We start from the raw sequence: 19,964 nt of genomic DNA, 5'->3' as shown, positions 1-19,964 counted from the left end.
CAGCACCTGCTCACTCTAATCCAGAGAACTGCATAGGAAGCAAAGGAGCTACCAGTGGAGTTAGACTGCCCCCAAAATCTGCCACCTTCAAGGCAAGGGTCCTAGGAGAAGTATCTCTATTCCATAGACACTTGCCACTCATTATTGTTAAGTTACTCTGAATACTTTGGAGGACATCAGAACGCAATGCATAAAAATATGCACTATCTTTTTTCATGCTTTAAAGGCGGAAAAGCTTATCCCATACAGGACTCTGGAAGCAACCTTGCACTAAATCCTGCTAGGCACAACTATTGATCCTCCAGGCAAAAGCCATTAAAAAGTCCTATTAAAACAGTACATAAAAAAGTGAAAGCTAGACCAACACCAGAAATCAACTGGAAATGTACTAAAAATATAATTGAGATGTTGATATAAAGAGGGGATGAGCGTACAGTTAAAATGGTGGCGTAAGACTGAAGAACTCGCTATTTCACTTCCACCTCTGACATGGAATCGCCATGTGATCTTCCTCATGTCAGCCATCCATGCACTGGGTCACATTAGCTACAAAATAAAAATCAGTATCTCTTGACTTCATTAGGTAATAAAACTATTAATATTTGAAACTACTTAGGCTTGGTACTCAGATTCTGTTCCTCAGATTTTTCTCCATAGAAGACACTTAAACACTTCCAAAATCCACCAGAAAACCTGTAACAGAAATCTAAGTAGATATCCAAGTATGTAGAAAATACAGTAGGCCGCTACTTTCCCTGCCTTGGTACACAAGCAATTAGGACAGTATTCATATTCTAGTTACTCATGGAAGCAATGCAGCTACCTGCAAAAAAGGAGTCAGAGGACAGCAGACACTACAGCCTCAGAGTAAGGAAACTGAAGGATTTTACTGATGAGTTTGGAATTCTGACTTAATTTAGCAGACAAACTTTAAATAAACAACTACATTACATTTCACTAATATTTAGTTCTATTCAACTTTTATAACCATGGGGAAGAACCGTTAAAGGAAACTTTCAAGTGATTTTCTTTCACAATCTTTTTTATCCAGATTTTTATAAAAAGAAATGTCAGTACAGTTTCAACATTTCTATGTCAGCAAATAGCCCTGAGTTTACAGGGGTGGCAGTTCTTAACAGGTGGGAATGAAAATGGAAAGAAATTTTTGTTCCTCCCTTTAAATGGGGAGCTCATTCTATTTTGAAGACTGTTCTTAAGGCAATAAAGATGCAATTGTGGTAACACACACACAAAAGTGTGTTAATAAAAACAACGACAAAAAAACCCCACACCTTTCAACACGTGATGCAGCTCAATGCAATACAATCCAAACTCCGGTAACAACAATTTATGTTAGGAAAAATTGTACAAAATTTGCACTATTTTCAAACGTCACAGATCAGCGTTTTGTGTGCAACCCTCCTCAAGTTAGCCAAGTGACGAGCCACCTCGCTTCCCAAACTGTTTTGTACTCTCAGATTCACTCTACTTTTACGACCAGGATTATTATGGGGTCACAGTGACTGCACGGAACCTGCCACACTAAATTCTGGAACAGGACTAGAAATTGCCTTTTCCTGCTGATGTGATCCACAGACTACAACCATGAAGCTGAAATGATAGACAGGCTCCCTGGATCTCAGTGCCAGTACCCCAAGAGTTGCCTGTCATTTGACATTGCCAGAAATGAACCAGCAGAGATCCTGAACATTCCTCCCTGTAGGAGAAGCCAAGACAAAGCCAGTTTTAGAAATAATTACAAAAACCTGGTTACCAACAAAACCATAGTATCCTAAAAGGCCACAGTCACATCCTGCAGTGCCAGCTCAATGCCAAGGAAGTTAAATGCACCATAAAAGTACAGTGATAAAGCTCTAACAGCAGGACAGGAAAAGGACTGGAACAACTTTTTTTTTTTTTTTAAAACAAATTCTTGCATCAAGACGTATTTCACGGCCAATACAATGATATTATAAGTCATTAGCAGTCAACCAGAAGCTTAGGCATTACCCAGGTGTCACCAACCAGTCCTCTGCCCTCCACATCCTGACAAATGCCAGCAGATATGCAGATAATACTTAAAATGTCATTAGTTATTTAAGCATAAAATGACATTTCTCTACACCACTGTAAGCACTAAAAAAGCTTATTACACACTCCTGCTCTTCATACAGTATCAATCACTGTCTCTTAGCTGGAAATCCAAATTATTATTATTAGTAAGGTAGCAACAGCATGGATGGCTAGTAGTTTCCCTCCCTCTTCCCCTGAGATTTTTACAGTTGTTAGGCCTTGTATCCTTGGATGCTGGGAATCAGAACGGAAAGTTTAGAAAAGATTTAAAACTCTGTTACGATAAAGGCTCTATCTCAGCCACCACAGAAGTCAAATATGGAACAATGATACATTTACTACGTTTCTCGGCTTGTGGATTTGCAATATGTACCTGCCAGACCTCTTCATGCACACAGGCAGTGGTAATGCAGAATATTTGCTAATATGTGGGCTAAAAAAAACCAAATCACAGCAGTCATGCTGATGAATCTAGCCAAATCAGTTACCAAGCAGGCCTGGGGTTCAGATATTGACAGAGAAGAAAGACACAAGGCATGTGACCAGTAGTCAGCATGGGAGTGGTATAGAGCACCACAGAGTGAATCTTCAGCCAATTACCTTGAGAGAACAGCCATAAAGAGAGAGATCATACCTATTGCCAGAAAGACTCTAGACATAGCAAAGAGAAACATCCACTAGTGCAACAGATGCAGCATGCCATAATGGATTTATGACCAACCAGCCAGCATTGCTGCAATCATGAATAGAGCTCAGTACTTAGGCATGTAATGCATTCCCCCAAAGCCATCATCATCTAACCCTGGCAGAAGTTCACTCACTGCTTGCCTGCATTGCAAATGTTTGAGAACATCCCCTACAAGAGAGGGGTGTGAATAGCAGAACCCCGGCCATAACAAGTCTGTGGCTGGGGGAAGGAACATCACCTTCAGGGAGCTATGCTATTTTGGTCTTCCCCTGTTGCCTTATGCCCCACCACTGCAAAAAAGACCAGTGCAGATGGTATGTTTGAGCTTGCCCCAGTCCAGTACTGGAGCTTCCTAACAACTTTTCTTTAACAACAGTTGTCTTTACGGCCTTGCAGGCAGATTGCTCCAGGATTATCTTTCAATCATATTGCTATGCACCTTTAAAAATCCAGGTTTTAAGCTACATCAGAGTTCACAATGTTTCATTTTGTACTTGTTTGTAGTTCAAAAGCTTATTATTCATTTAATCCAGAAAAATAAAGAAATCAATTGAAGGGGATTTTCATGTGAGTTACCTTAAGACTATGCACATCAAGCAAGCCAATAGGACCTAGGCTGGTGACAAGTTAAGGTCCATCTTCAGAAAAGACATGTTTCAAGAAGGCACACATAAATGACGCTGACCATAAAATACAGCTTGTGGCGATGCTCTTCTCAAGGAGGTCCTGACATACAAACACAGATAGGAGTGAAAAAAAAAACCACAAAGGAATCCACATGATAGGATATCTCAGTTCCTTTCAAGGAAGCAAGTATGCAAACAGGCTCCAGCAGATATATTCACTAGAAGTTTCTGTAGCCTCAGAGATTTTCTTTAAGGTGAGGGGAAGAGTCAATCCTTGCCAACAAACGTGCTTGGTTTTTCTTGCTGCAAATAGGTCAGGGCTCTGGCCATGCCAGTCCAGTTGCATCACATAACTCACCAAAATCCCTTTAAGGGAGATTATGTTCTTCAAAGGAGAATGGTTCTGGTTATCTTGTGATAAGTGGTATCATTTGCTTCATTCTAAGCAAGTGTCTGTTTGAGATTTATTTTGAAGTATGACTCTTCTTTGGCAGTTATTTGTCATATTAGGCAAAGTTATTTAGCATATAAGAGAAGGTGACGAGCTCCATCAAAGAAACCTCCCTTCTGAACTTTCAAAAAAGAACATTCACACTATCTTAAGCATTTTTACACCATTAGCTTACGTGCTGCATATAAAAAACAAATGCTAAATGTGGTGCCTTACGCCAAGTGGTATGGTGAATAGGTATGCCATACAATATTCCTATCATTACTAAATTAATCTCTATTGTATCCAGGAAGCTAGTAGAGGTCTTATATGGCTTTTATTAATAGAACTGTGATCTCTGTGGAATGCAAGTTGAGAAAATGCCTCGTGCCTATCTTCCCTACCTAACAACTGTTGCTGAGTGACATTATCAATTGCAACTTGTTAGAATAAAATAGGAAAACTTTGCTCTAATCACTCACTACAGTTCAAAATGTAATCAAGCTTTCCAAACAGAAGATTTCTAATAGTGAAACATAGCATTATTTTCTATTTATGAGTGGTATTTAATGGACTGGTTTCTTGGGTCCACCCGAGCACCACTCAGTGTACAAGAAAAAGAAGGAAACAGAAGGCTTCATACTATATACAAGTCTCATAATTCTGAAAGGAGATGGGACTCCAGTCTTGAACTGCCACAATCCCATGGATGGCTTAATTTAGGGTAACTAGGAATAACTAGTGTACTGAGAATTCCTACCATGCTTGGCCAAGGCAGATACAGCAAAGATAGGTATCTTAGAACTTGCTATGTTCATTCAAGAGTAGACTTTTTTTTTTTTTAAACTTAGAAGAAATCAGGGCATATTCACCTCTCCAGTTCTGCAAAAACAGTATAATATATTTTAAGAAGCTATACTCAAATACTACAAATACAAATTCTGCTTTCAAATAACTTTCAAATATTACTTTAAAATAGTATTGTTATGCATTCTGCTTTCAAATCACTTTCAAATATTACTTTAAAATAGTGTAGTTATGCATAAAGTGATATTCTATGAAATTTTTTGCAGGGTTGACAATTAAAAAATAGGATATTAAAGAAAAAGCATTTTATGTTGTCAGAACTACTTAGCTTGTGCATCAGACCCCAGGTATCTGTATAAGTACATGACTAGTTGTTTGTCGTTTACGCTATATTAAGCAAAATTATTCTTTCATAAGAAAGTTCCTCTATATCACCTTCTACTTGCAGCTAAAAGCATTTTGAGAGTTACTGAGTATCAGGTTTAATTTTTATAAGGCAAAAAGAGTCTATTTTATCAAAAGTTTATGAATGTGAACTATACCTCCTTCTAGAAAGTCATCTGTATTATCAAAGTATGGACACTTCCATACAAACCAAGCTCCTACCAGTATTGGTCAGTAGCATTTATATCTTACAGACCCAAAACACCTGACAATGAATTAACTCTTAAGATTTGATGCATGCACTTTGAAATCGCTTCATACCACAGTGCTACCGCCTCATCCTAATGCAATTAAACTATAAAACTCAGCTGAAGCTCCAGCTCAGCGCTTGTATATACAGAGCACTTTCATGATATGACCAGCTAGTTGGTATAGTAGGAAGAGTCTAAAGGTTGCTTTTGATCCTCCAGTTTGTATCCAGCAACAGCTGTACAAAAGTCTGAGTTATTAACTCTTCACAGGTCTGGAAATACAGTGAGAGAAGAAATCTTACTGTGCAGATCACTGCAGATAGCCTGCTAAGGAGATAATTATACCCAAAGTTAATTTACAATTAAGTTCATTTTTGTAGGTCAGTTTGTAGGGTACAGAATTTTAAAATGGAGTAAACATATATGTGCTATGAATTTCTCCATAAATAACTGAATAAAATGTTGACTTTTGTGAATTTTCTAGTGTAATGAATAAATACATGTTCAACGCAATAAAAAAAGAAAAGCTAGGCACCATAACCTATTTACAACACAGCTAGAGTCCCTGACTGCAAAGCACTTAGCTCTAAACAACTAATCAGTCCATTTCAATTCAATGGGGCAAGCATGTGTCTATGAGTGTTTACAAAATCGGTGCCAAAGTTAAAAATAATCCAGCAAATGGGACCTTTATAACAGAATGGATCCCTTTTTCATTTAGTTCTTTTATGGTAGTAATATTACTGACTTCACTGAAAAAATAATTCAATTCTGATAGTTTATTAAGACATGGGTCTTTAATCCACTTTAAACACATGTAAAAGACTGCAGAGTTCTGTCCTGCATTTGGTGTTGTTCAGTTGTTTAATATTGTGGATGATAGAATATTATATTTATTTTTATAAAATCAGTAGATGACACTAAACTGCAGGTGCTGCAACTGCTCAGAAGGAAACAATTCAAAATGGACTTGAGTAAAAGAGAGAAATTATCTGATATCAAGAACATGAAGTTAGCTGAAGGTCAGTACAAAGTATTACACTTAGAGAGGACAAAGCAAATGCACAGTCAGTGACTCTGTTTTAACATGGGGTTTATAGTAGGCTACAGACTGTATCCTTAATACTTTACTGTTGGGGAAAAAAAAAAAAGGCAAGAAAAAAAGCATAATTCCAGGAGGTATTACATAGGGTATCATATATATGGCACATGACATAACTGTTCCACTTTTATACAACTAATAGTTCCACTGGTTGCACTAATAAAGTCTCAGCTGGAGCACTATGTTTAACATGGGGAATTAGACATCAATAACGATGTCCATGAACTGTATATGAACTGGCACAAGTCCAAAGGAGAGCAACTACAGTAATTACAGGTCTAGAAAACAAGACTTAGGAGGACAAAGTTAAATCCTTTTTTCTTTATTCTAGAAAAGACAAAAACAGTAGAGGTAGGAAGATGCATGATAATAGTCTTTGAATTGATTACTTTTCATACATGGAGAAAACCTGATAAATACTTTAATCATAGTTTATGTATTTAGTTTGCAGAAATAAAGATTTAGGTATGTCTTGGGGGGAGTGGGAAGCATTCTAGTGATGAGAATAGCAAAAATTGTAATTGGTTACATAAGGACACTACAGAAATCACTATTACTAAACATTTTAAAAAAAGGTCAAACATTTGCCAGACAACCCATGTATATTTGATCCTAGAGCATCCAAATTACCTCTCAAGGTGCCTTTCAGCTGTACACAAGAAAAGTTTTACTCAGACTTAATCTCCATAAACAAATTATGTGACTTATAATTAGTAGAGATTTTATACGCACTTTTCTGGTCTTAGCTGATGCTGAACACTGATCTAGTTCTTATATTTCAATGCCACATACACAGCATAATAATTTCTACTTAATTATTGGGACGCTATCCCTATCCAGCTGTTCCCATACATATGAGATCCAAAGGACAGATTTAACACAGTAGATCAGTGACTATCCATACTGGAGAGAAAATATTCCTGAAATGTTAAGGAACAAAATATGACCTGTTTCACTACTAATATCTAGCAACAAGACCCCAGCAGGCAGATGACACAGGGAAAACTGTCTCCTTGTATTCAACAAAGAACAAACCACAAAACAAAGTCTGCCATGAAATGTGTGATCCCTGGGCCTCAAATCCTGTACTGACCTATATACCTTCAGTTTGATAAAAGGAGTTCCACCTACATCCTCAATTATATAGACTTTGTAAAAGAAAGGCTTATTTTAACTCAAGAGCTCAATTCAGTAAACATGAAATAATGCCTGTGCCTAGTAGCACATTATTTCCAAAGGCTCTTTTCTTCTTCAAAATTACAGCACTCTATCCTAGCCAAGCCATTATAATAGCAAAAAATAATTTTGTAGTATTACAAGAAAACTGAAAATACCAGCACTAACAGAATTTTAAGAGTACGTAATCAGGTTAAAACTAGAAAATGAAAACTAACATTTCCTCTAATTAGAATTACTTCTTGAAACACTATAAACTTCAATTAGGCAATGATAGTCTATTTTTCTGGTTTGGGTTTTTTCTATTCTGCTGAAGCTTCTCTACGTGCTTAATAAAAAACACAGAACAGGATCACTAATTAGGAGGATACTCAGTATTTAATTTTATCATTTAATGTTACAAGCTGTAGCTTCACATTACTTGTTGTACATCTTCTAGATATTACTTTGAACAGGGTATTTTGTTACATGGTATTGTATAAACTCTACTGAGGTATCTCTGTACTGTATTTCACAACATAAACAAGCCAAATTCCACAACATGGTGTGAGCTGAGACAGTATCATGCTCCCTTCTACAAACATAGAACAAAGGTGTAGAAAAGATGAGATAAAACAGTGATTTTGAGGAGCCTTATTTGCATCCCAAAGAGCAAGGATTGGTCCTGTTAATCACGACAAATGGCTGGATTTGCGGATTATGTAACATTAGGTGAACATGTGCTTAGGGACTGTTCCAAATCCAGACCCAAACACTGCGAGTTGGGCAGTGAAAAATTAAGACACACTGGTGTCAAGTTGTAAAAAGTACAGTTTAAGCACAAAATAGTTGCATATTCTTTTAATAAACCAAGCAGAAAACCAGAAACTCTGCCATACGTTTGAGCCTTTAAATCAATATAAACCTCTGCCACCTGAGCAAAACAGTAACCTGGAAGAGTGATAGATTTTCATCTTTTGCATGGGCCAGCTACTAGAACGCTGAATATACATTTATTTAGGGAGAATAGTTCAGACATTTGACGAGTGACCAAACTAAAGTCTCCTGGATTCAGCAACAGGTAACACTGTAGAGACTATTTTACTTTCCAACCTGATGCATGCTATTCCTTTCCCTCTAGTTTTCCCAGTCTTTTTTCTTCCTTACTCAGATTCTGTGTCAGTCTTCCCAGAAAGAGCTGCCTTAGAGCTAGCCAGCAGTTTTTGACAAAAGAATTCTTTATTTCAAGTGAGGGCTACCACATTCACTGCGAGTATTTCTGCCAGTGGGACAGACAGTCCTTCCCATCCTACTGTAGCGAACACACATACATGCACGTACCCCCACATACATATATATCTGTACACACACTCACATACACACGCACGCAGTAGTTCAAATGATGTGATTAACGTACTCAGATGTAAAAACCCTGGGTTTCAGAACTTTCTCTCTAAATTGTGTAAAGAACACATAATACAAATCCACCTCAAGTAAATCTTCTGCAAAGCAAGCTAACTTCTGGTTTAGGATGTAAGCCTCTCTCTCTGGTTTGCAAATTTAACTACATACCCAAAAAATGTCTAACTTTTGTCCCACCATTAAAGACTGAAAAGACCTTTACATTTGAAACTGTTTTTGGCTCGTTCCTACAGTTTCCCCCTTTGCATTTAACTTGGGTTATTTCTTCTTGTTCACGGTACCTAGGGATAAGTGGTGAAGGCGATAAGAGGCAAGACAAGTCTTCCTGTTGCATCGCCTAACTGAAACCTGATGTCATCCCAGAATACAAGGAACAACAATCAAAGACAAGCGAGGCAGCAGGGATCCCAAGTTGAGCAAAAACACGGCTCAATCATGCACTAGGATACCACAATCGAAAAGAGAGAGTTTTCTGCGTTCTGTGACCCAGAAAAAGAACTGAATGAAAATGGTACTGGTTCACCACAGATGAGCTCGCAGGAACAGTACTGCCCAGCTCTGCCAAAGTTCTGCTTGAGCAAACAGAAAAAGGAATTTTCACAAGAGCTTTCAACCCAGTAAAATTTGATGGGTTTCCACACAGGTGCCCAAAAGCTCACCCTGACAAACAGTAAGCTTCCCAATATGTGCCAAGACACTAACCAATTCAAACTACAAAAGGACTATATCATCTCAAATAAATTATTATAAGAAAATTTTAAATTAACTAAGAAATAATTCTCAGAAATATTTGGACTAGTTTCACTAAAGTGTTGCAAAATAATCACACGCCAAGCATAGAAAATTTCAACCACAAATGGGTAAGCTGAAGAACCTTAGAAGCAATTTGGAAAATCATCTTAGATTGGGAAGTATTTGGCAATCTTAAATATGACCATCTTAAGTATAGGCCTCTCTCCTAACAGGACATTGGCTGTTATCCTTCAGTTTTATTCTGAACTTAATAACCTAAAAAAAAACCCAAAAAAACCCAAAACTTAAATAATCTAACAACTCTCCTTCAGATAATTTTTGTTAAAAAAACACAGCGAGAACTACAGAAAAAACCCACTCACATGTATCATTTGACAAACTGAATATAAATGAGGCTAGCAGATAAATAATTACCTGGAAAAAAACCCAGTAACAACAAAACCCCCAAACAGTAGTGATAAGATAGTAAGTACAAATATACCTTGTCCTTGAGGAACTCCGTAAAATTCAGCAGCTATCCTTGCTGCTTCCTTACGGTTTCCTTTCACAATGTAGAAATGACTAAGTATAGCGAGGCTGATCTTCACAAAAAGTTTAAAACAAAAAAGGGAAAGTATAGTAAAGTAGACATTGGATAGCTGCTGGGCAAAAGGGCGACTTTCTTCTATGACAGTCATTGCTGCAGCAAAATCTCTCTCAGTGTTTGGGTAGGGCTCTCAAATGTGTTGATAAGATCATATGGCTCCAGCCACGCACTCTTGGGAACAACTGGTCCTGAGGAAAGAAAATATCAGCTGGTCATGATGCTTGCTGCTCAAAATATGACGATTATTTATACTGTACATAGTATTGAGTTCACTACTGCTCCTGCTAGCCTGGTGATACTCAAGTGGGACAGAATATAAAAGACACAGGTTCCAAGACCCTGGATTGTACTTGTTCCACTTAAAAGGTCTGTTTCATTCCAAATTTTGCATTTCTAATTCATTTATTTACCCTATTAATATATGTTTAAAAATAGACTGTCAAAAGTATTATTATTAAGAACTACAATTTCATGTACTAAAACAGGTAACTCAGGTAATTAGGTTTTGTTAAAATAAGTTATCCTGCTTCTTAAGTACAAATGCTCTTTTTGCTACTTCATTTTATGTTAGACTACTATTTTTTTTCTTACAAAACTAGAACTACATCAGTAAATACTTGAAATACACATTAACAAAGAAACAGAGATTTAATATATACCAGCTTTGGCAGTCTCTTATTATTCTGTTCAGGCTGAATGAAAATATCTAGTCTACATGGCTTATAGCATTATACAAAAAAAAGTATTCACACCAGACTACAAAAATCAAACTCCTAAATATTCTTATAAATAAGACCTCAGAGCATCTAAAATTAAATTAATTAAAATGTAATTAAAATTAAATAAATGCAATGGTAAATATACAGCATGGAAAATTTCTAATGCTCATGACACACATTTCATTGTGCTGCACCATATTATTTTAAACCTATGACATGACAGGCTTTATTTCTTGGCCAGTTTTAGACGGGGAATCTAAATCCTCAAATTTTTTAAGAATTAATTTGCTTATATACCATAAAGTTATTACTCACAGTCATCAGCAGTTATGCACAAATTGTTCCATTAGTGTGAGTAATTGCTGAGTAAATAATGGTGTCACAGCACGATACAAACTGAGGAGCTGCAGGACAGAACTAGATTCCTAAGTAAGCTATAACCCTAAACTAAAGAATCATGGCAGCATAGGAAAGGGTCCCGTTCTAAACTTTTATATTTCCTTTTAAATAAAAGAAATAGTGTATTTAATTATAGTTTAAAATACTCTACCCATAGTAATCTTAAACTGAAACAACCTTTCTATTCCACCCTGGATTCTCTTGTTTGATGGTCAGAAAAAAAACATTTTAGAATGTTGGCAACTGTCCATCAGGAACAGAGGGTATGATCCAAATGTCACTGCATCCACAGATCCCCCTGACTTCAATGAACAGCGTAGCAGACATTAAGGATATGATACAAAATCATACTTCTGAAAGGAAAGTTGCAAAATAAAGAACCTCTTATCATCTGGCTCCAGAAGTAATTTATTAGAGTTAGAAACTATAATGTTTTCTGGAAACTACATTCAAAGAAACCTATATAAATGAAGAAAATACAATGATAAAAGGAAATGTGCTTGGAAATAAATGTCAAGATTTTTAACAGACAGGAACTGAATTGTCTTTATCTTGAAACAGCCATTCAGTCTTTTTCTTTGAAAAAAATTTAATCCACATAAAAGTCAAAACAGTAACTAGAAAAGGCAATTAACAAGCAGTTTACACTGTAAACTATACTAGTCTGTGAAAAAAAATATGCATTTTCTCCTAAATTTCATTTATAGACATTTTCTCATCCAGCCAGAATAGGAACTGCTCTCCTCATACCATAGTTAGAAGCAGGAGTGAGTACTTAAAATGCCAAATGAAAATCCCTTTTTATATTTGGCACATTGTTATCTGACACTGAATTGAGGTGTCATGTTTTCCATAAGGATAAATAGGCATTATGTTCTGAGCCATCACTGCCAATTTCTGTTTCAATCATTAATAGAAATGATATTTTCCTTAGTAACACATCCAGTATTGGAATTTCTTACTTCTTCCATATTTCTACTACTATTATTAAGCTTAACTGAATTAGTCCACAGAATTCCCCAGCCATCTTAATTACCTGTTTTGCAAATTTACCATGCAGAATAAGGAAGAATCATAGTTATCTCTTGGAAAACATTTTTTCTTCTTTATAGTGTTTTACCTGGCCCCATTTTTTCCTGACTCCACATTGTGTCATCCAGTAACTGTGCTTTCCCATCTGGACTTCTCCCACGTTTTGTTAATTAACAAAATAGTCTTTCTTTGCAGAGGCGAAAATCCAAATAGCAATTACTATAAATAACAGCTGGAGTTAACAGCAACTCTCAGAGTTAATCTTTCCCTTACAATACTGTTTCCTGCTTCTTATAACTGTAGTAGATAAATCACTGAAAATAAATTTCTCAGTTGTTAGGTTGTCTTCTTCCGGTTGAATTTTTCTGTAAAGGGTCAACAAAAATAACAAAAACCTTTTAAAAACTAAGGCTGTGAATGCATGTAATATTTTGTAAGTGATCTTTCAAAAATCCTCATTGATCTGTAAAACTTCTGCTTTTAGAAACAACATGAAAATTGAGCAGGAGGGTTATTCCTGCATCAAAGCTTGTCTTGTGTCCTCTCAAAAATTTCCCTCTTTATCTGTAAACTATATAAAAATGAAAGAAATAATGAGTTTTGAGAATTTCAGCTCACACATGCTCATAAGAAGCTGGCAAAATTACTCTCTTAATAGTATTTCTTCTTTTTTAAAGCTCTATAACTCATATATTGCAGCTTAACTGGAAACTCTTCCAACTGCACAGAACAACCAAGTTTATCCTAATCTAAGGCTACTAAAGCTCTGCAGAAATTGCCATTACAGCTTCTTGGCAAACCCATGCTACCAGGCACCCAGTCAAGAAAACAGAACAACTGTTCAGATGTTAACATTCACACGGCATTTTGGAAGAATCAACAATGTGAATACTGAGATTTGAACACAAAATAGCTGAGAGCAAGCCCATGCAGACTGGGAGAACCAGGAACAGAAAGCTACAGATGTTGTAATGGAAATCAGGAAGTAGAAGCATAAGTAAATAAATAAAGGACCTGACAGTCAATGTGATGCCATGAAAGAGTGTAAAAAAACTGGCATGTAAGTGTTCCAAATTTTCTTTTGCACGGCAACATGAAGCAATTGGAGTCTGGTCTTGCAGCAGTGCAGAATACTGAGAGCTTCCAAATAGAAATGCATCAGCAATATGTAACAAATATACAACATTATAAAAATATCAAAGCACTTGAAAAGAGCAATGGCTTAATCTGGACACTCACATTTCCTGTATAGTTTTGACTTTTGGGAATGAAATTTCTCTGCCTCATTTCCTCACTTGTAAAATGGGTTTAAAAGGACCACTCAAGAGGAGTATTCTGAAGATCACTTCATTGCTGTTAACAAAACACTCAGATATTCTGGTGAAAACACTGAAACTAATTAGGTATCTAATAATTTTTCTTTTAATACAAAATTTGGATAACAAACCTAAATAAAATGAAATATTGATTGTTCATTCACTTAATGGCTACAAAAGGGATAGCATATAAAATTATTATAATATTTAAGGTTTTATCATAGCACACAGGAAAATGGCACCAAGCTACACTGAAGATAAACAATATTAGGAATTTTGTTTTGTTTTAAGAACATAGTAATACGGTGACTGACAAGGATTGCCCTAGCTTGACATACTAGCATATTCCCAGCAAATAAAACAAGAACTATGTAATAATTTCTCTGGTATGCTTTCCCCATTTCTGGCAATTAACTATTTTAATTTTAAAACCATTTTAAAAACTTCAAATGCTGGAATTTATGGTCTTAAATTCCCTTTTAACATAGCTTAGTTATCATTTCTAAAAAACATAACCAGTATATTCAAGATAGCAATATTGCCATTTATAATGACTATAAAAGTAGTTAATTTCAAACTCCAATGCCCAAAGTAGCCTGCCCTTTAATGCCTTACTATGTAGTGGCCAAATGCAGAAAGAAAGTATTCAGCAGCAGCACCTGTTTATGCTAATTCAAACTGTTTGAGAAATCTAGTGCAATTTACCCACAACCTAAGTGAGTAACTTCTAGAAAAAAGTATGCTCTATCTTCTGTGATTAATTACATAACCACATTAATAAACTCTTTATTTTATTCTGGCAATTTTTCCTCAACACTTTAGAAGGATTAGTAAGGCAAGATACACAAGAACAATAAATAACACAACTGATATAATATTTAGTCTTTGAAGGCATTTTTAATACTAAAGACAGTAAAACCCTTAGAAATACGATTTCTTTATAGCATATACTGTGTCTTTAGTTCTGGACAATATACTCACTTCTAATTAAATCTTTTAAAGTAATATCCGTAAATTATATTAATATAGGCTGTAGAAGAGTAATTATACTCACAACACAAATTCTGTTACAGTTAGTCTTAACAGTTTTCTTCAGTATTTTGGAGATGCATCGAAATGTCAAAGTGAAAATGTTTTTTTAAAGACGAGATATGCAATACAGTATAAGGAATTATTTGTATGAGACTTCACCTGCATATCCTTCTCCAAATACAAGAGATTTGGCTAAAAATATACAAGAAGTTAAGATGGCTGTCCTGGTTTTGAAACTTCTGACTAATAACAAATATAACAGAAGATAATTTAATGAAATAAGATGCCAGGCAGAGGAATGGAAACTCTTAGGGGCCTTGAAGAATGCATTATTTTATACATTATAGACAACCCAGCAGGAGAAACTTCTAAAACAATGGCCTCAGAACAGAGTTTAAAATAAAATTGGGAAGAAGCCACTTGTTCTAGTGCTGAGTTTCTGATGTAAGCATACAGTGCTTGATGAAGGACTCAAAAATGTTGAGAAGCCTGAGCTACTAAAAAGGCAATGTCTAATTCAGCATGAAAAATGGCCTGCTCAGTGAGCTGCTGACTTGTATTTTAATAGGTGTATGGGATGCTAATCCTCAATACTTAATATTTTATCTGACTCATCTAAAGTTATTGAATGTTGTTTATGTCGTTTCCTCCTTGATGTATGTTCTTTAAGCAATTTTTTCTATTATTTTCTATTCAAAGCATTTGAACTTAATAAATCTAGACATAGAGCAACTATTTTAAAATGCATTTGCTCATATATGTTGTTATGCAAAACGTTACCTTAAGTTAACATTGAAGATAAAGCAAAAAAAGACAGACATACCATAAAACAACTTTCAAAAAATATTAAATGTTCTTTTCAGTAATATCCTTCATAAGTTAAGGATATTATGCTTCTATGCTTAGGCACAGAAAAAAGAAACATATCATATTTATCTGATAGCTACAAGAAATTCAGAAATTGGAGTGACTGGAAGACATCAAACAGCTGCTGAGTCCTTTTCCAAACAGGAACTCAAGCCCACTAGCACAACCCAGACACTACTCTTTCTTTGTAAAATATGAAGAGGAGAGGTAGCTGAAGTACAGACTTTGTGCTACTGTTTTGGGGGAATGAAAAGAAGAAAAGTGAAACAACACAAAGTTTGGTCCAGAGTAGACCACGCTTGGTTCAGATCTGAACTGCTTTTTTACTGCACCCTGTTGCTATCCTTAAAAATTCTACAGACTTACTTGAGCACGAGAAAGCCATATTCAGCACAAAAACCTGAGAGTTGTGTTGCCAACTGAAGCAAACACAACACTGTAAAACAAATCTCCTTTTTACAGATTTTCTTCCTGAAGTACCTTAATGCCATGTCTACCCAGAATTTACACAAACAATGCAGTGTGAAGTTATAACTGATATCCAAAGTTATGTTTCATTTGGTTTTCTACAGTTCTCATAATTCATGCTAGTCTCACAATCACCCACCTAAAGACTTTAAACAAAAATAGCTTTCAAAATGCAATGCAATGACATCTTAAGTGTTGTTAACAGGGGAAAATCAGAATAAGTGTCGTAAAACATGTTACCTTCCTCCTCTTAGTAGTCATGCTCTGACTTTTGACACTCATTCTACTGAACGGCTATGTATTTAGACACCATTCCTCTTCTTTCATAAGACTATGAAACACACCAGTTGGTTTAAAAAGCTTTAACACACAAACATTTCTCTTCGACAAGTTTTGTTATATAAATAGTTTCTCTCTGTATTTTGGTGTAGCACATTATTTCCCTCAGTTCTTAAACTGCTCCAGAAAGTCCAAATTCATGCCTTTGGGTGGATACAGTAGTAATTTTTTTTTTCCTCCGCTGTATTAAAATCAATGCTCTGATACAGTTCAGGTTCTATACAAATCAAGTTCTTCTGGTACATGAATGATGCAACCATTCATTTGTAACATCATGAAAAGTTTGCTTATTCTACTGATAACTTTTAATTAATTGGTTTTATTCAGGTGTTTTATCTTTCCTGCCTGTTGAAAATACTACTCCTATCTTAGAAAATAGTTCTAACATACGGACTTGTGTATCTGGATTTCCAGAGGACGGAATTACTGGTCAAGGATTTAAATATCAATCAGTAGCTCTAGACATAACAGACATTCTCTATATCACATGTATTTAAAAACATAAAAAGTAACTCAGATATTTAAGCAATTATGAAATTCTAGCTTTCTAGAATTTCTAGAATTTCTAGCTTTCTAGAATTTCTAGAAGTTTTCTAACTTGCTCAGTTCTTTGAAAGAATACACAGAACTTTTAAAGCTGTATCACTTTATTATACACCCACTGGATAGCAGCTTCTCACAATGGTGATAGATTCCACTTCAAATCTAATATCAAACAATCCCTGCTATCAGCAACATTATCATATAAGCATGCTTGATCTGCTTAACCAGTCCATCTAGTCACTGACAGTAAAGTTCTATACAGAAGGGACGCAGGTATAACTGACCTGCTTACAAGTAAGTTCAGTCTGAGTTCTGCTAAGAAACATAGTTAAGTTTGTCCTACAGTATTTGTTGCAGTCCTCTTTGGATACCTAACACAACCCTATTATTACGGGTATTATAGAAGAAGATTCCAAAATAAGTCATATGTGTACTTGGAGACATTACTAAAACCAGAAACGTGTCAGACAGCAGGCATACACAGACTGTTGACAGACAAACTCTAGCAAGTCTTGTCACCCGGGAGTTTAAAAAGTTACCACCTCCAGCTGCCCATTCCATTCCTCAGCTAAAGGTTCCTGCCCCTCTTTCTGCCTTCCTGGAAATCAACAGGAAGGAATGTGTATTGGTATTCAGCCACTATAGTTCAAAATCTGGCAATTTAAACTGTTGATGAGTTTAACCTTTTGGACTTCATATTGAAAAAAAACACTCACCCCCCCTTACCACCCATTCTGCTACAGAGATAATAACCTCCTGTTAAAAAGTAGTAGCAAACTATGAGGGGAGAGTACTGTCAAAATGCACATACAAGCCGCCTCTTAATAAGGATATTTAACTGTAAATTTTGATGGCTCAGTGTACTGATACAGCTGTATCAGTGAAACTTTGAAGAGCCTCCTAATTTTGCATCTCTTTCCCTTTGTATAGTTCCTTTCTTGAGTCCAAACAAATGTTTTCATCACCAACCACATGTCTATAGAACTTCACAGATTCCTTCTTCAGCAACTAACTCACCCTCTTCCTTAGGTATGTGGTACTACAGCTACTATGCTTTTGATATTTGAACTAGCTTGACAGAACTAAGTTTGCTATTTCTCTAGTAGGCAGTGCAACCACCCTATTAATCTAAATTCATGTAACTGAACCTGGTATTTTTGCAGTTTTTACAGTTAATCTTTTCTTTAATGAACTGCAAAATGTCACATATTCTTATTAAATAGCTGTCTCTTAAATAAATAAGTAAATAAATAAATAAATCAGTAACATTCAAATCCCAGAAGAGCCATGATGTGAAGATTTGGTTTTCATCACATATACAGTTGGTACATGAGAAATGAACTTAACAGAAATTTTCTGTTTCTAGTGACAGTTTTCAAAAGACCAGATTTGCACCTGTAACTAATGCCACTCCACCACTTAGAAGCCTAGACAGACCTCTTCAGCTGTTTGAATTAATACTACATGGACTTACGAAAATACTTTGGATCTATAGTAATTTTTTATTTATTTATGTGTAAGACCTTTAAATTATGTCATCAAGACGAGATGATTGTCAATTATTCTAAAGTGAAAAGTTTTCTCAAAATAATACCTCTGAGTTGTGAATGTTTTCTGTCACCAATTTGAATTCCTTTCAAATTTGTTAATTTTATTCTACATTATAGTCTGTCTTTTAATTTTTCTTTAATCTTTTAACTGTTTTTTTTTCTTTATTATAAACTGTTTCTAAAAACCGTGAAATCACCTGTTTCCTTTAACTTTATACCCACTTCCTTCAAGCTTTTGCCAGGTTTTCTTCTAGACTAAGTAAAAGTGGTTTCATTTGTCTCCTTTCTGTGTAAAGTATATTCTGGTGCCTATGAATGGTACTAATAAAAGGAAATTACAAAGTCAATTTCATGACTTGGTAGGGATGAGAGTTAAAAGATTATTCTGCAAGCATATGTCACTATACGGTGACTCCCATGCCTCGTGTTCATATCAGAAAGGTTCTTTCCATACACTAAAATTGGTATCAGTTAAGTGATATCATCATGACAGAGCTAGCAAAACATTCTTTTCCTCAAGCCAAGGCATGACAGTCTCTGTTTGGTGCTTTTACAAGAGACATAAAAATACTTTGTGATTAAGAACTTGTAACTGACTTAGGGAATGAGGTAAAACTAGAGTGAGGTGAATCAATAGCACACAGGCTTCTTGCCACAGAATGCAAAGCACAATGAAGTGTGAAAGCTTCAGCTGAATCAGTGATGTATGAGAGGACCTTACCTAACATGGCTTTGTACGCCATGGAGCGGGCAACAACAAATCTGCCAGGAGCCAAAAATGAACTGTGTTGGGCTCCAAAACATACTTAGAGTTTGTTTTGGAGCCAAGAATATTTGGTTCCATCTCCAATGAAGCATTCTTATGCTGCTAAACGAGACAGTGTTATAAAATATCAAGTTCATTCTGAAATCAGAAATTTAAAATTCCCTGAGATTTTCTTGCTGGAGGACTAGCAATAAGAATACAGAGGCAAGTGAAAATTTCTGTTTGCTTATCTTCTTATTCTCCATACTTTGTAGATACAAAGGAAAAAAATGGAGGTGAGGAGAAAGTTAGAAACAAAACCCCTTCAGTGCAGTCCAGAAAGACTACTTCTTTTGGACACAGCCTTTCCACACCAGTTGTAAAAATGGCCCACTCGGAAGAGGTGCTAACTGAAAGGGGGCTGTTGCAATACAGACAAAAATTCCCCCCATTTATTTTTATCTTCATTGGTATACCCAGAGCTGCCTAAGAGGCTGTGTGTTGCTACTGTCTCTTAAAGAGTTAACATTTCAATAATTAATAAAAGATAAATTCAATAAAGGATTTAGACTTTTATGGTAAAATTTAAGAAGTATATACATGGCCCTAGACCAAAAAAAGTTGTCTGGAGAGTCCTCATCTAAGTAGTTAGGTGCCAAAGATGCCACAGGCACCTA

The 19,964-nt window shown here is 35.7% G+C and overlaps 1 protein-coding gene across 6 annotated transcripts in view; it reads right to left on the bottom strand.

Moving 5' to 3' along the window:
* Positions 1-19,964, bottom strand: part of ASB5 (ankyrin repeat and SOCS box containing 5) — a 42,572-nt gene that overhangs the window by 18,447 nt on the left and 4,161 nt on the right. For 2 of the 6 annotated variants that reach the window (XM_072861795.1, XM_072861796.1), the window contains exon 2: positions 10,173-10,465. In XM_072861795.1, coding sequence (XP_072717896.1) covers positions 10,173-10,368 — 196 coding nt within the window. In that variant the 5' untranslated portion in view covers positions 10,369-10,465. Of the gene's footprint in view, positions 1-10,172; positions 10,466-11,572; positions 11,692-12,431; positions 12,452-12,515; positions 12,793-19,964 lie in introns of those variants that run through there. The other 4 variants (XM_072861797.1, XM_072861798.1, XM_072861799.1 and 1 more) reach the window with 4 other exon arrangements.

This window comes from Ciconia boyciana, chromosome 5, assembly GCF_034638445.1.
Source record: "Ciconia boyciana chromosome 5, ASM3463844v1, whole genome shotgun sequence".
NCBI lineage: Eukaryota > Metazoa > Chordata > Aves > Ciconiiformes > Ciconiidae > Ciconia > Ciconia boyciana.
The sequence above is the reverse complement of the archived record's forward strand: the minus strand, read 5'-3'. Positions and strand labels throughout refer to the sequence as shown.